This window comes from Mastigoproctus giganteus, chromosome 6 (assembly GCF_048544385.1).
Source record: "Mastigoproctus giganteus isolate SK-2022 chromosome 6, ASM4854438v1, whole genome shotgun sequence".
NCBI classification, from domain to species: domain Eukaryota; kingdom Metazoa; phylum Arthropoda; class Arachnida; order Uropygi; family Thelyphonidae; genus Mastigoproctus; species Mastigoproctus giganteus.
The window spans coordinates 70,816,132-70,834,565 of NC_143580.1; the positions used below are offsets into that span (position 1 = coordinate 70,816,132).

General features: G+C 37.7%; 1 protein-coding gene across 3 annotated transcripts in view; it reads left to right on the plus strand.

Moving 5' to 3' along the window:
- LOC150084400 (cell adhesion molecule Dscam1-like) overlaps positions 1-18,434 on the plus strand; it is a 266,709-nt gene that overhangs the window by 202,345 nt on the left and 45,930 nt on the right. For all 3 annotated transcript variants that reach the window (XM_090376031.1, XM_090376032.1, XM_090376033.1), the window contains 2 exons: positions 800-961; positions 4,643-4,930. In XM_090376031.1, coding sequence (XP_090232157.1) covers positions 800-961; positions 4,643-4,930 — 450 coding nt within the window. The remainder of the gene's footprint in view (positions 1-799; positions 962-4,642; positions 4,931-18,434) is intronic.

Below are 18,434 nucleotides of genomic sequence, written 5' to 3' on the forward strand. Positions count from 1 at the left end.
TTCTACGCATGAACAATTTTTAAATAATTAATGAATCAATTGCAGTCGTAGTCAATTTAGCTAATTATTCTAATGCCTGCAATTCTCTAACGTACATAACCCGAACGATGTTTATACAGACTTCTGTTTGCGTGCAGAAACCCCATCCGTTCAGTCACCAATTGACAGAGGGCGCTCGTGACTCACCAGTTTGTCAACAATGAATCGCTGCTTACCACTGCACCAGTATTTTCTAATCAGATCCGCAGCTGAGCTCTGTGACAAGGGAAAACCAAAGCGTGTCTCCAGAGTGAATAACTAATTAGCAAAATTGGTAGGCTTAGTCGGTCACGTGTACAAGTTGTCGTGTTCGTCACCGATGACTGTCACATGTTTTAAGCAATCAAACACGATAACGATGAAGGCAACTAATCAAAGTTAAAATATTGATATTAATTTTAACGCGACGAGCTTATCTACCACGTCCGTGTCGATACGCCGAACTGCGTTCAACACCAAACTATTCAAGACACTTCGGGGCTTTTATTGACACCTGTCGAGTTTCTCATAAGTGTCGCCACGTCTTTCCAGACAGCACGAGAAACCTGCTGTTGCCGTAGCAACGCGTTCGCTTAAGAAACGTTCATAAGCGTTTATTACGGGAAAAGTTTCGCTACTTACACAACAAGTACCATTCCTTATCCAAGTGAATGATAATAGATTCGTCGTCCCTTGCTGTTAGTGAGAATACTGACGTAGCATTGCATTTACTGAAAGAAAAAGGAAACTGCTGATAATTAATAGACTTCTTTTTCTGTAGGTAAAACCATTCTTCCCGTCAGCCATCGCCATTCGGTCACAAGCAGCGAAACGCTGACTATCCAGGATGTCCAAAGGGAGTCGGATGAAGGCGAATACACTTGTATTATCCGAAATTCGGAAGGCCAAACCGCTACTGGAACCACTTATATGTCTGTTGTAGGTAAGTGCACTTGTGACAGTTTACTTTTAACTACACTAACTCCTAATCTCCTCTTTTTGGGTTTGATTCCATTCTTAATGAGTCCATCTTCCTAACTTCGAGCACGCACTTGGAAAGGTTTGGATTCGAATCTGCAAAGTTAGTAATTCCATTCCTTATAAGAACTTATAAGATGCTTGACGACCTGAGCTGCCTTGCCTCTAAATCCGAAACATCCCAACACACTTACCAAACTGGGCTGTATCTGTAGCGGAAGAGAATGAGAGCCCAATGAAGACGCTGTCAACGACAAGCTTCATCCACCGGAAGCGACAAGGTCGTTCGTCATTCCAGCTGTTTCCCCAGCCTTTTGTGCAATGTCACGCAACTTAATGCACTGCTTAGTGGTCATCAGTTCCTGTCGCAAATCCCGCCGGATAATGTAATACCGTAAGTCGGCAGCATTGAATCGTTACCGACATCAGTTCAAGTTTTCGCCAAGCTGGCGGTTAAAGTTGGCCTCTTTAACCCTTTCGCTGATGCACGAGCAATTTCTTTAATGCATTCGTACAAGCCTCAGTCTCCACCCCCCTCCAGCTTCTACTACTAACAACAATAAAACGTTGCCTGGTTCGGGGAGTGAGTTTCTTCCAGTGTAAAATAGACTTGGGAGCAACTGAAAGTAGCACACGTATTCTGGTGGAGAGAAACTCGCAGGTGTTCTTTTCTACTGAGAAATACTGAAAAATAAGTGAAATTTGTTCAGTTGTGCGAAGTTTAGCTGAAGGATGACCTCCTTTTCTTGCAATCTCGAAAGCAATTGTACGTCTGTTATGAAAGATGTAGGTAGGAATTAGTTTGAATAATTAGAGTAGTTTGCAGTTATAAGCCTCTCTCTCTAGTCTCCCAGAACTGTTTTCTCGCACTCTAATTTATGTATTTCTCAGCGACTGCTTCTAAGCTCTTAACGCACAGTAAATGGACAGGATAAGCCTTACAGAATACGGAAATCATTATCTGGCGATCACGTGACCTTCCTTTTATCTCCTCTGAGCTACAACGTAACGTTTTCTGGGAGAAATTGTAAACTTCCTTAGACTTGGCCTCCTCTTACTGAATATACCAACTCAGTGAACAAACCACTGGATCAACACACGGTACGTTACCACGGGAAGCGACCAATGGCCAATCCAGTTTTATTTCTGCCTAGCTCTAAATGAATTTTAATCAAATCAGACAGCATAAACTTTGTCTAGAGCAATGCATGTGGCCCTTTAATGTGCAGGACGCAAATATACGTGATTTAAACTGAACTCTACGAGAAAAATCACATATCAATTAAAGCTTACAACAGAAGTGACTTTCAATCGCCCTTCAGAAGTGCTTTGTCAGAAGAAGCCAAAACTGCGATTAGCGGTTTTATATTAGCTGAATCTGTCGAAAGCAACACACAAGAGTTTGGTAACTTTCATCTCCAGAGCACTAATTAATCCACTTATAGAATAACTACCACTGGAATGCCTAACACAACTTTAACTTTGAGAACAAGCTAAAAGCTTGTAATCCGGGTATCTAAGCATTTCTAATCCATCCCAGCAGAGGTTAGGAAAATTAATAATAAAATTGTTGTTTATGATATTTATATTAAACTAATTCAACAATGATATTTAAGTTAATTTTCTTAAAATTTCTGATTATTGAATTAATTGAACTAGTTGTTAAAAGAAGATTTATTTGCATACCTTTTTGTCTTTTTTAAGATGTGTATTTAAAGTTTTGAAACATTCGGTTTTGAAATGATACGCTGGCTTGCATGAGACATCATTCTAAAGTTGCTGAACCAGTTTTCTTTTTCCAGAAAAAAAAAAAGAATGAATATGGGTATTTTTAAACAATATTCCCCTTAAAGTCTTGAGTGAAATGCATTTTTTCGCTACTGATTTTAACGTCGAAGAATCCACGAAGCTACTTTGTACCTCCATCTTTAGCTGTTTCGCGGCAACAGCTACCAATTCGTCAGTACCTTTTAAAACGACAATCTCACACTTCAACGCTTCTCATTCTCACAAATATCCCACATATGCTCGAAGTTGAGGGAGAAACAGCTTCGCGAATCATCACTGACGCTCTGTAACAATTTAAGCGTTTTCAGGTGGAGACTCTTTTAATAGCGGACAAAATTTAACGTTGGTATGCTGCTCGGCAATTTAACGTTATCGTGCACGAAGGCCCAAATGCGACGCGTCTCTGCATATTTAAACGAAGACCGCCGCTGTTAGCCACCTGTCAACTTCTAGACATGCCAGAACTTGAATCTACTTTCAAATAAACTTGTCGAACACGAAGTGACATGTTTCTCATTATACCAACTCCAGGAAATTTATTATATTATCGCCGATGGCTTTTTAAATTCGTCTTATACATCTTTTCGGTATATAGAATCTCTAAAAGCTTTTCGGTAATGTCAGAGACTACAGAAAATTACTGAAACATCCCAAAATACGATAGTTATCCTCTGACAACACCTTTTTTCTTTCAGTATAGTACACTAATATTTGTATTTTCAAACATATTCTTAATAAAATGGCGCCCGATATTTTACCTGAGCATTTCAATGGCCGACTACCAAAGTGAGTGTTCATTAAATCTCTCATTTTTCAAATAAATCGAGATTTTTTTTTTAATTTCCCTTATGTAACCATTTGATGCACTCATTGTTTACGAAAATTAATAATTGCAGCCTCACGTTAATTATAAGGTTTTGTTTTTGGGAAATAACAAAATGGCAATGATGTAATCGGCGCTACCCCTGCATGGGGGGAGGCGCTGAATACATGAACACCTATCCGTCTACTTGATAAAGAAGAATGCGCAATCTGCAACTCCACGTCTTTTATTTCGAATTTAAAATACTACGGTAACATATATGTTGTATTTTCATTGATTTAGTAATCAGTAAAACGTATTTATACGATATTAAATTAAGTAATTTTGTATTAAAATGAATTCGCATTTCAAACCATTCATGCGTGAAATCCTCAGGGAGAGTATAGAATTTAAGATAAATAATTTATCTAAGATTCATCATTTTGGTTACTTTACAAGCAGGTGCCACGTTTGTAATGACATGATATAACTCCCTATACTCTTCCCAACCCATTTCGTTTTATCATTTGAAAATAATCCACCACACTAAGATACAGCATCTTTTTCCTCCTCTTCTCATCCACATCCACGAAGGTTTTCTGTGTTCACTTTCCAAAGAAAGACAAAACATCTTTCTTTGGAAATCCCTCTGCACTGTTTACTTTTGCGCTTTAGCTTGTGATTACAGGCAGTTGAAAACAATAGTTCTTTTTCGTAACTGGATTTATTCTTCTTACTTCTAGGCTCTTACTTAAATTGTTTTTGTAGGAAGGGGGTTAGGGATGGCTGCTCTATTCCTGAAAAGGGTAACAGTCTAACATTTCTGGTAGATGGATTTTCGGAAGGGTAGCAATAACATTCATATTTGTCGCACGTACTCAACACATAAAACAATTTCATTATTCTCACTGGAGGGACGTTATCAGAAATTGAAATTATGACAACTCGATATTTATGCACAAAGACAATTGTATTTGTATAACGTCGTGAACATTCTATATTGGTTACTTCTTTCAAACTGCAGCGTAAAAATGTTTATTTTTATTCCCCTTGCAGCTGCCCCCGCCATCAACTCAGTCTTCTTCCCCGATCGCATGTCGGCCAACGAGGGATCTCGAACTAAAATCATTTGCAGTGTCACAACAGGCGATCCACCCATCAGGTTTCAGTGGTTGAAAAATGGTTTTCCCTTTTCGGCCTACGGAGATGTTTCTGTTCAGGTGACTGAAGATTCATCGATCATCAGTTTCAGGAGGGTCACGGCGAATGATCTTGGTCAGTATACTTGCGTTGCCAGCAACAAAGCCGCCTCTGCTAACAGGACTATGCAAATGACAGTGAATGGTGAGCCTCGCGTTAGAATTCTATTAGCCTCAACCTATTAATTAAACATGTAGAGAATACAGTTACGTGTTTATACTTTGTTAAACTACTTAGGTAAATTGTCTACTGCGGTGTTTTGTTTATTTGCTATCTTAGAATGCCCTCTTAGCAATACAATCAGTTTGTTTTTGGTAATTATTGTTTGTCGATTAAGACAGCACAAGTGAATTGTTGTGAATTATTTCTACCAAAATAATTTTGTCGCAATATTTTAATTAGAGAATTTCCCAGATAATACTTAAGCTCCTTAAGTACCATAATGAGATTTTAGAATGCACAAGCACAATGGTTAATTGGCGTCGAAGAGTCTGGGCTTCCTGTTACTGCATCTATAATTTATTAACTTCACATGTGAGATGTATCCGGAAGGATACGTAGGATGGATCTAGCTACTCAGGCAACCCCTGGTAGTTTCGCCTCATACATTCACACTCTCTTTCTTTCACGCACACAGAAATAGATTCTTATTTTGAGGATTACTCTGTTTACTCGCTAGATTTAGCAACTAAACGTAAATATTTTATGATGGAAACTTTTATTACTCGACTTTTTCTTCGCAAAGTTAAATAATTTCAATCGAATACTGTTCATAGCATTCAAATGAAAGTAAAATCCCACTTCAAATAGAAACTATGCAAAAATAAACAATACAGAAATAGTTTTAGGCAATTATAGTTAAATTTACAAGTGTGACAATTTTAAGGATACCTCATCAGTGAGTGTTCTTTCAATATATTTGGTGTTCAAATCATTTTAAACGTTATTATGATTTTAAATGAAAAAAAATACTTTTTTTTTTTTATTAAAGAAGGCAGTCCTAGTAAAGCAGCGATTCGCTATTCAACCATCTCCTCCAGGTGAAAAAGAGTACACAACATATTGCAGGATGTAATGACTGATGGAGAAATTGTCACTGACAGTTCACCCTCGAGCAATGGCCTTTTCCTTGTACTCGCTGTCACATGCACCCAAGAACTTTCTCTAGTTGAAAGTTGGTATAAATTCTTTTTTGAGTGAGATTACTTAAATTGTGTGCCGTTGGGCGAGATTGAGTCTCTTAAAACACGAATTGATGCCACAGAGAACCTCAAGTGTCTAATTCTGTGGGCGATGCTTTAGAGAGTCCTGCTCAGAACTGGATTTTTCGCCTCAAAATTCTCTGATTCCACAGAAGGTAAATCCTACTTTGCCATTCAACTGTAAGGAAAAACGGTAATGTATTTAATAATAAAAACAGATGTAAAGAACTGGAGTATGCTATAAAATTGATGATGCAGCTAATCATCTATCAATTTTAAGGAAGGACCATATTAATGGGTCTATGGTGATCCTTGTCTAATGATTTAGTTAAGAAATATAAAGTAGTGAGGGAAAACATTTCCCAAAAAGGGAAAATGTTCTCGCTTCTGCAATTCTGCCAGTTATGATAAGAGGGAATATATGATGAAAGACTTATGAATTAACTCTTGGCTTCAGAGACTCTGTCCTAGTTAACAGAAAAAAATTGCTTCATAAATATGGAATTCATTTGAATGGAGGAGTTCAAGAGTGTTTGTATTGTCATTGAGGGGGACCTTAAGGAATCAGGAAAACTGCTAATGCAAGGGAAGTCATTGGAATGAAGCAGGTTAGCGACGTTTGACAAACTCACGCTTGCGCCCTTCCAGTGATATCCGACCTGTAACTGCCGTATGCACAGAAAGAAAAATATTGAAATAGGAGCAAATCACCAGCAGTCACATATATGATAAAACAAAAACGTGTTTAAGGGATCGTAAATGTTCTAAAAGTCAAAAGACGCAATCTGTCTATAATATAAAATTTCACTGTAAATAAATTTAAACAATCTGACCATTTGATTAGCTCAAACCAAATCTGATATAACAGGTGTGGCTAACCTACAATAAAATTCTCTTCTGTACACGCTGTATTCAATATAATGAAATCCTTCATTCCCATCTATATATAGAGGATTAAGAACATCATTATTGTAATTATCACGTGTTCAGGGTTCATTTCCATAGGATGCAACTTAAAGTTGCATCCTATGGAAATAGGTCTGTAGTCTGCAGGTTTTAGGTCGATTAGTTTTGGGAACTGGTTTTGTGTGGTACGTTTTCCAGGCTTCAGGGAGAGTGGCCGTTTCAATTATTCTGTTGAAAGAATAGGACAGTAAGTCCAGCAGGTAAGGACTACATATCTTAATTATGAAAAGGAGGAATTTATCTGGACCTGTGGTGCACTTGTTTGGCAGGCTTCTGATGACCTCTGCAATTTCATGGCTAGGGATGGATAGCTTCTCCAGAGGGTCTTATTGGTTATGTGGTCTACAGATTGTCTTGTGCTAGGTGGTAAATCACCACAATCTCCAAACATGCGATTCTCCCATTTTTTGAAAGGCTTTCCAAGTCATATGGAGACAATTTTTCAAGTTGTTGATGATTGTCTTTCGCTTTTGCAAGTTTTTCGAAGATTATCTTGTTATGCGCTTGTTTTCTAATCCTGTTGAGCATTGCTCTTTTCATTTTGAAGAAGGCGTAGGATTTCAAGGTTAGTGTTTTTCGTCATTCTCGATATGTATTTTGTATGTATTTATTTGTCTTGGGCGGCACCTGGAACGTTAGTTCATCTCTGCCTCGTTAACTTATACAAATATACAAAGATTAAATACTGTACAAAAGAAAACCTCAACAGATTGAGGTAAACACAGATAATTTCAAAGTAAACAATGAAAGTAATCTTATGCATATTAACATAAAAAAAAAAAAAACAAGTTCAAAGAAAATAATTAAGGATAACAGTACCCATTCAACCGACAAAACTTTGCACAAGCCCAGAAGTCTTAAACAAACCTTAAAAACAGTTGAGGTTAAATCCAGTAAGTCCTGCAGTCATTAGTAGCAAAGTCACAGTTAATCACCAATAACAAAGTCACAGTTAGTTAACAGCCATCCGAACAAAGGAGCACAGGAATTTTCACAGGAATCAAATTGAGTTTCAGTTGTAGGACACTTGTAGAGTTTCAAAAAAAAAAAAAAAAAAAAAAAAAAAACACAACACACACACAGAGCACAAGTCCAGAGCGGTAGATCTTGTTGAGAAAATGGACGGCATTGCAGTGAAGGTGAAGAGTCTTGAGCTGAATTTGAAACATTCGCATGTGTAGTCATTGCAGATAGAATTGCGAGCCTTTTATTGAAGGTTGCCTTAGCAAAATCCTGAAGAGCGCGGTAACTCGTGGCATTTGATACAAAATTAGGTTCCAATCCTGATGAAAAGTTGGGAATTGCATTCTGCAGAATTACTCGAAATTCATTGTATGAGGGACAAGTGTACAACACGTGCTGCCAATCTTCCACACCGCCACAATGGCAGAGTTCCGTAGGAGACAAGCGAAATTTAAACAATTTCTTATTTAATGATCCGTGGCCTGATATCAAATAGGAGGTAAATAAGTCAAGGCTAAACCAGACTGTAGATTTTTTATCCGTAAGAGAGTCAACTTCAGGAAAAAACTTATGCGTTACACTGCCCAGTGTTGTGTCATCCCACCTACCCTGCCACAAGTTGATCAACTCTTGCCAAATTCTTTGTCGTTTGGCTTTAACATCGACTTGAGTGTTAATAGAAATACCAAGGATCTCAGTGGGAATCTGACGTTTCAGGCGATAACATAAGCCTCTGAAAATTACGTAGAGATCGAGTGGTAACGTCCCGGCTAAAACCTGTAAAGCAGGTGTTGAAACTGTTCGACAAATCTTCAAAATACAAAGTAACATTGTACGCTGGATTGTCATCAATTTTGATTGAAATTGTACAGTCCGCACCCTATGGAACCAAGAGCCAGCAGCATAGGTAACCATAGGGAGAAACACAGAGTTATAGTAGATTCTTAAACATCTTCTAGAAAGACCCCACTCAGTTCTAGAAACTCTGACAAGAGCGCCGGTGAAATTTCTGATCTTAATTCGCAGATTGGATAAATGAGGGAGAAAGTTTAACTTGCTGTCAATAGTTATTCCCAAAAGTTTAATTTCCGTTATTAGAGATATTTGTCTATCGTTTATTTTAACTCTTGGTGGTCGACGAACATCCAGTTTAGAGCCAAGGATCATAATTTTTGTCTTGGTAGAACTAATTTTTAACTTATTTTCAACTGTCCATAGTTGAAGATCAGATAGAACTTTCTCAGCGGATCTTTCAATAGAAGACCTTGAATTTCCACCAACAAGGACTGTCAAATCATCCGCATATGCCATGATCTTCACGTTGTCAAAAGTTCGGGTAATCCAACCTTGCAGGACAAAGTTCCAGAAAAGTGGTCCCAAAATGGAGCCTTGTGGACACCCTCGATAGACCTGACGCAAAATTTGTCTGTACTTAGATCTGGCGGTGATAAATCTGTTAGAGAAATAGCTCTTAATTAGAAGATAAAGTTGTTGGGAACATTCGGCATGACGTAAACGTTCGAGGGCACTTTCCCACCAAAGGGAATCAAAAGCACCCTCGAAGTCAATAAAGATAGCAAGAGTATACTTGAAACTGGAGTGTTCAACAGAAGAAATGAAGTCTACAAGGGCGACCTCGCAGGACCTTCCAGGAGTGAATCCGTATTGATTAGGCGCAATTAATCCCCGTTCCAATAACAAGTTGTTTAATCGCAGGGCAATTAAACGTTCTAATAGCTTACCAAGGTTGGCCAATAAAGCTATAGGCCGATAAGACCTCGGTTCCTGGGGGGGGGCTTGTCAGGTTTCCTAATCAGTTTGATAAGGGCTGTCTTCCACAGATCTGGGAAAGTCCCAGCATCTAAACATTTGTTGAAAAGTTGTAGAAGTATACTGGGCTTAATCTTGGCGAGCCGTACTATAAAGGTACTCTCCAGCATGTCCATCCCTGGGCATTTCTTAACTTTCACTTGTTTGACAGCTGTGTCCAACTCGATGGCACTAAAAGCCTCAGTCTTAATTGAAGAAACGTACAGAGAGTTGGCAGAACGAATATTAGTGTGAAAATCAGAGTCGGAGCTCACATTGTCCTGAAGAAAAAGATTATCTAGAATAATATTTACAGAATCCGTCCAGTTAGTGGTCTCCAGACCATTGTATATGATCGATCCATACACTTCTTGTGTAAATAATTTATTTCTTACAATTTTATAAAGTAGTCCCCACGGGTCCGCATTACCAGAGTTGTGCACAAATTCTGTCCAAGTTTGCTTCTTCCTGGTAGCAATTGCCTTCACATAACGTTTCTTGAGATCAACGTAATTATTATAAAAGATGCGAACATCAGCCTGAGATAAATGACGATTGCGCTGATAGGTGCGTCGAGCGTGGTGGACCTGTTTCCGAAGCAAAGATAATTCTGACGACCACCAGGAACAAGTTCTGGAATTGACACGTTTTTTCCTTGATGATTTATATGATGCATTAATCAAAATTTTTTGAATCTGTGTCGCAGCTTCAGACACAGACATGGCGTCAAAATGAGAGTTAGTCAGTTTGGAGAAATCAGCATTTACAGAATGTTCAAATATGTCCCAATTAATGTTATTAATTGAGAAGCGAACGTACTCAGGCACACAGATACTCGAATCTGAGGGAGGAGAAGGTATGGAGACCGAGAAAGAAATTGCTCGATGGTCACTTGTTGTCCAGTTAGGTTGTACAGTCCAATCGTTGATAGCTAGATTACAGAAGGAATTTGAGAAGGTGATATCAATATTTGATTCTCCGGAGAAGCTGGAGAACGTAGTGAACTGTTGAGGTCTGTTAAAAATCTTCATATTATTAATAATAAATTCTTCCAGTAATTGCCCTCGAGCATCAGAGCGTGCACTAAACCAAAACTTAGACTTGGCGTTTACATCCGCTGAAATAAGGACATTATGAGGACCCAGAAAATTCAATGTGGATTCTAAATAATTTAATGAGTTATTTAAGTCTTCAGATGGAGGGCAGTATATTGAGATGATATAAAAGGTCATGGTAGAATATGTGACAAGGATACAAGTTGCAGTTTGGTGACAGAGACCGTTAATGACAGTTACATCAATTTTGTCGTTTAATACAACAATACAAGTCTTCGGTTGCTGGTGAGCAGGTTGGATTACTCGGGTGGAAAGAGAATAACCTGTGATCTTTGAACAATCTCCCATTCGCCCTTTAGCAAAATATGGCTCTTGAATAGTGATGATGTCGATTGAGTTTTGTTCTGCTGTTAATCTAATCTCGTCCGAAACAACTCTAGAATGATGCCCGTTGATCTGCATAAATTTCAGATTAATAGACTGAACACTAGGCAAGTTCGTACTATTAACATCACCAGCAGGGGAATTATTTACACTATATACACTGGAATTGGGTATGTTACTCATCGGCAATCCTCAGTCGTGCTGTTTCCAAGGCCTTTTTGTAGACAGGACAGTTGCTATCTCTCACCGAATGGTGAAAGTCACGTTTTCCTCTCTTACAATTGATACACGATGGCTCTTCGTTTTTATTAGGACACTCGTTAAAGTCATTCTCGATAGGTTTTTTGCTTGTCGTTGAAAAATGGTTTATTTGGCTGGAGAACCAAGACCTAATCCATTCCCGGATGTTTATCTTTCTTGCCGCCCCAACCGGGCGATGGTCCCTAGGTGACCTGCGATGCATTCTATTACCTCTATTACTTGAGAGGGAGGAATTTTGTAGATTGCATTCCAGGCACACTACAACAAATCTTGCAACAATTGTAAAGCGGTTACTAATCAGTCCACACTACATTTTCTACATTTTTAACAAGTTAAGAGCAGAAAACTTGCTTCACCTACAAACGATAGATGAGCATTCTGGTCTCTTGCCAAAGATATTAGCCGCAAATTTTGCTTATCTGTACTCCCGCCTCTGTTAAAGTTTGATGGTTCTGTTGCCACCTCATGATATAGCCGATATGCTAGCATCCTACTTTTCTTCCAACTCTTGTACTGATGACCTTGGTAAACCACCTCCTACCATACCCAGTACATTCCGTTCAAGTCCGCCTATGGTCTTTCGTCAAAAGGATGTCAGAAGAAATTTGAAAAGACTTGATATCAAGAGAGCACCAGATCCTGTTGATATTTCTTCACTTGTTTTATAAACGAGCTCCTGAGCTTACTCCTGTTTTGTCGCCTTTTTATACTGTCTTATTCGGCTGCTGTTTTTTTACTTGGAAATAACATTTGCTTAATATGTACGTAATGATCTTCATGGAGATTTGCCAATATACAGCCACTTCCTTAAAAAGGTGACAAATCTCTCCCACCCAATTATCATCCCATTCCACTTAATTCTACTCTTTCAAAATAACAGAAAAATCCATTAACTCAACTCCTAAACTACCTTGAAACTTTCCATCGGACCAATGATTGCCAATATGGATGCGTCAGTTTGGATACCGAGGTGATACACAGGTTTATGTCACCCATCTACGCACAAATTCAATTGTTTGGTGTAACTGAAGCAGTTTCTCTTGACGTTTCAAACGCTTCTGATTGAGTTTGTTATAAAAAATAAGCTTCCCTCTTATGGATTGCCAGTATATGGCTATCTGTTCTCTAACTGCTCCACTAATACTAGTATTCCCCAAGGTTCATTTTTCTTTCTTCTGTATGTCAATGAACTTCTTCCATTGACCGGAAATTCTATCCACAATTTTGCTGATGATAGCGCATTACAATCCCCTTCCACTTTGAGGAACCTAGTTCTGCACAAACAGCTTTAACTTCTCGAAATTCTGCTACCAATTCCTTAAATGCCGATCTCCAGGTAATCCTCTAGTGGGGAAAGGACAACTTAGTTGTTTCAATCCTTCTAAAACTCAGTCTTGTCTTATATCTCGCAAAAAGGATTCTTCTGCTCTTATGCTTATCTTTGGTGACACTCCGATTCCTAGGCAAAATGATATATCTCTTTTGAGGATTAGCCTGACTTCTAATCTCTCTTGGCACAAGCACATTACAAATATTGCTTCTTCTGCATCTAAAAAACTGAGTTTCCTCTTTCGTCCTCAGCGAAAGAGGAAACCCATTACTGTACTTCTCTTCTAAACAGCTACTCACTCTGTACAAATCTTAAATCCGCTCTACGTGGAATATTGTTCCCACATCAGCGGCGGTGCCCCTTAACCTCTGTCAGTCTTCTATACGCTATTCAGAAGAGGGCAGTTAGGTTAATTAATGACTCATCTCTAACAGAGTATCTCCACTCTCTGTCTGATAGACGTTCTGTTTCTGCTGCATGCCTCTTCTACAGATACTTCCATGGGCACTGTTCTTCTGAATTGATTTCTATAATTCCCCTCTCTCTTTAAACCAGTCCTAATAAGTGCCACAACCAGTGAGAATCCATCTAATATTCATCTTCAAACTCACAGAACCATTTTTTTCTTCATTTATTCCTTCAACTTCCTTTTCTGGAACAACCTCCCTTTACACGTATTTCCTGATAATTACGATCTACATAAATTCAAGTCTAATGTCAACAAGTATCCACTTTCAGCTTCTCAACTTTCAACCCACGCGCGATATTAAGTTTATAGGTTCTAATACGTTTCATGCTTGGGGTTTTCATTAAAATAACTGGGGGAGAGGAGTTGAAAGTGGTTTAGGACTTAAGTTATTTGTATAACTAAAAGATTCAACTTATTTTAATGCAGTAAACGCTTTAAAATCTAGCACCCTCGGAGATTTTCAAAAATTTTTAAATTAGACCTCTCAGAACAGCTCTACTTATTTACATCTGCAAACATTTAATTGATTATCTCTTCTTTTCATCTATATTTGCGGTAAACAAGATTTAATCTGCATGGATAACGCAGAGTTCTTAATTTTCATAGCAGAACAAACTTTCCTTTGTACGCAGTTGTCATGATGTTGCACTACTTTCAGCAGACGTATTACAATATTCAGTTTATTATAACTTTGCAAACTGATTTCCTATAGCGCATGGCAACTCAAATCGAACAACCTCCTTACCACTTTTCTGTCTACACTAGAACTCACTTGCCATCTAATGAGGGACCAGGTAATCCTGAAACAGGCTGTTATATCAGCGTCATCTTTTAAACGAATGGCCGATTAATCTTTCGGCGAAACCGCTGTTTGAAAGTAGTGCAATACCAGGATAACTCATGGAAAAGGGAAGCTTGTTCTGCTGTGAGGAGTAAGATGGTTGCGTCATCTTGCTTGGTGGCCGGAAGAACAACTTAAAAAGGTCCTACAAGCATCTTATAAAGAAAGAAAGGTCACAATTTCTTTTCTTCTTCACAGATTCTTATGCAAGCATCTCATAAAGCTCAAATATCACTAATTTTTTCAGATTCTTAAATACAATCGTCGATAAGAATTCTGGATTTCTTTCTTAATATTTTCGAATTTTAAATCTGCTTTCAAAGTAAGATACCCCATTATCACTTTGAACGATAACGTTAGGTGGCGTTGCCAGTACAGTAGTCAGTATTAATTAACACACACCGAGAATATTTTATTTAAACCTTTGCAAAACGTAATTGCAGTTGTGAATACAGAGGAGCTTGTTAATCCTAAGAAATGGATGCTGATGAACTCGTTTTCTGAAACGAAATCTCTACGACTGCATAATTAGCGGAGGTGCTTTCAGATTACACAATAGGAATGAATAATATTTCTGTTAGAGAAAAAGGACATAATGCAGCCTTCAAAAGAATAAGAGTGGATACAGTAAGGCAGCTGAGCACATCAGTCAGTTGAATCACTCTCAAAATAAACTATTTTTATTAAGTTCCATAAATCTATTTTATGGAACTTAAACTAAATCTTAAATATCAAAATCATGTGTTAAAACACCATAAAGCAATTAAAAATAAGTTCTTGCCGAGTATATCTCAAAAAAGTTTAAAAACAAGAAAGAATCCATAATCAAAGTGGACTGCAATAATTCCAATAGGGAAGATTATTCATTATACCACGTTCCTGAAGTGGTCTACTTTTAGTTACTTAATGATTTTTGTTAAAAATGTTTTTCTTAATTGTTATATTTATTCATCAATCATTTCTTATTTCTAAGATAGAACATATAAGTTAATTAACTGTAAGATAAAGATTGATCTATTGAATTACATTTTTCGAAGGAAAATCGAATATACCGGATGAATCACAAGTTAGTGTACAGTGTTAAAGCTAGATATCGTTAAACCTTTCATTCATAGTCCTAATTTTTGTTTGAAAAGAATCTTTTAAGAATTGTTTCAAAGATGCAGATATTATACAAAGAAAAAGGAATAATGCAGCTTTTCCACAAACTTGTTTGTTCGACTTTATCCTTATAAAATCGCCAAAACATTCCAACTGTTGCTCAACCACCAAAACCAACGATTTGCCAAGCAGTTAAGAGATATGACAGACACCCGAATGGGTGTCTGTCAAATCTCTTAACTGCTTGACATAATATTAGACCACTCTCCGCTTGAACTTGAGAAAAGTCTGGGGTAGATGATGCTCAATTCGAACTGAAAACTTTTCACGTAACCTTAGTTGTTCTGTCCCAGCTTTCTATTTCCTTCTTTTTTTACTTTTTTGACTTTGTTTTTTATCACACCCAATAGCACAAAGAAATAAAAGAAACACAATTAAATGACAAAATTATCCATCCCATAAATTCTTAACACATTTTTTTTTTCATTTATTGAGTAAAACAGCCCCTAGCCAAAATAAATCTGTCAAATCTTCCATACATCTAGAAATAGTATAGTACAGTATACAATTATTAAAAATACAAAATTCACATTCACATTACAAATCAACTGTACTGTGCAATGGCCATCCCCTCAGCTACAGCACACCCTACCAAGAAGGCTACAACATAAACCGATGAAGAAACACTGTCCATGGATGAGCACAAGCATCACATCCCAGAGATTGATCATCGCCGGTATTCTCCAAAAGACGAAGAGTTCAACGAACAGCCATCTACCAGCAGCCAGAGAGCTCAACAGGAGTAACTCATATTAACCAGCAAAACCAAGCTGGAAGAAGGTGTTTCAAATCCAAGAAAAACAACTAAGGCTTCTTGCCAACTGCGTTGGCAGGAGCAGAAGTGGACACTCACCCATGGAGGAAACAGTACCTACATCCTGTCCAAAGAAATTTCTCTGTTCCTATATAAAAATAACATACTGTTCCATGTAAAGAAGAGGGTACAGTCCACCAATTCATCCGTTATTCAACCTTAAGTCTTTCAATTGCAAAAGTATATTCCTTCTCACGAAAACTGAATTTGGAAAATATTGAAAGGCAATAAAATTTTCCCTTGTTTTAATAAGTACTGGCTCAATCCCATCCACCAGACGAGTTACATCATCAATATTATGCAGTAAATCCAAACGTAAATCAGCATATTCCATACAATTAAACACATGTTCCAGATCACCACACGTACAGTTGCATCTTGCTACGATTCCAAAGACCATTCAATTTAGCAAAAAATGATCCGTGAGCTGTTAGTAAGAATGTACAATGCACACCATTAACATAAGGAAAACATTTGAATGTTATTCTACCTTTTTCCGAACAATTCCTTCTATTCTGCCATTTTTGTAAAAGGAGCTCCCAAATCCTCTTTTCATTTCTCAAGTCATTTAAAGTGTTAATTTCGATGTCCAACAACTCGAATTTTATACCTCTTCTCAAATAAAAGGATAGGCTTCTAAACACTAATTGCAAATCAAGTGGCATTTTGCCAACTAACACTTGCAAAGCTTCTGTGGAAACCGTTCTGCAGACCATCACCATTTGAGTAACATAACTCGATGTATAGAATAGAGCTTTCTGGTGTTGCTTACTTTGATTGCATGGCTAAAGGAAATTGATGCACCGTACATAACAATCGGCAGAAAAATGCAATCATAAATCACATCGAGTGCTTTCCCCTTTATTCTCCATTCCACCAGCATTATTCTTGAGATAACTGCAATAGATTTCTTCACCTTCTCTGATATATAATTAATACGCGGGATAAAGTTCAAGCCACTAGTAATACATATTCCCAAGTATTTAATCATTAACACCTGCTATAAGAAAATGCCATTAACCTGACGAGGGGAGGTCTACTAAGAGCCAATTTACCTTTCAACATCATGATTTTAGTTTTGGATGTAGAGATTGTCAACCTATGTAAAATTACACCATTTGCATTATTCTTTCAATATGCAATCAGACCTCATTTCAAGCTCGTTTCCGTGCACAAGTATTACCATATCTGCATAAGCTGTTGTGTGTGAGTGGTCAAATTCTCTCTTGAGCCAATCTTCCAAAACCAAGTTCCACATTAAAGGACCAAAGACAGCCCTGTGAGCAGCCTCGACTCACACGACGCGTAATTGATCCAAAATTCGACTTAACTGTTACTGTGCGATCCCTAAAGTAATCCTTAATTATAGAGAAGATATTAAAAGAACCTTTAGCCATGCGCAACGTCATCAGTACACTGTCCCAACTAATGGAATCAAAGTCTACAAAAATTCTCAAGGTATATTTATAATTCGATTCCCGAACATTGCGAACTAAAGAGTGAAGCGCATCCTCAGTACTTTACCAAGACCAGAACGCAATGCAATAGGTCTATATGAAGCAGGTGAACTGGTTGGCGATTTTAGGATAATCTTGAGCAGTGCATCCTTCTAAGAAGACGGAAATACACCATCTCTTAGCAGTTATTAAAAACTTGTAACAATTCTTTCGAATAAAGATTGGAGAACTTTTTGATTACTCTCCCTCAAGTAGGTCCATACCTGGACATTTGTTATTTTAATAGACTTAACAACGGTGAGAAGTTCCTCATGGGTAAAGGGCAATGTCATTACCATACGACTCATTCAACGAATGCATATGACGATGTTCTAAATTAACACATGGATTATCAGCCATGTTAATCTTAGAAGGTGATCTAAGATTGCACTCATGGAATCTTCCCAACTACACGTCTCAGTGGTGCCCTTGCCAATAGAATATATAACATCAGCAGCTGCTCTGAATTTGACAGTGCAAATTTTATAAACCAATCCCCAAGGGTCATTATTTCCTGCTGCTTTTACCAATATTTCTGTTTAGCGATAAGCATGGACATACTCATTACTAAGACTTTTATAGTCTTTCTTTAATCGAATAACTTCCAAGGAACTTTCCCTACGTTTGCTCTTCTGAAATTGCTTCCTAGCCTTATTGATCTGTTTTTTTCAATAGAGTAAGCTGAGGTGTCCACCATTTAACTGGTCTATGTTTTAATAAAAACTTATTTTTCACACCATTTCCATCATAATATACTCTTGTGATTTCTACAGGTCCTCTTACTACGTGTGAATACGAACAGTACTCTTTGTACCCTCCTGAAATGATGCTGAAATCTCGAGATTATTATTGGGTATATTTAAAGAGCTCAGTCCAAAACTATTATTTCGAAATCAG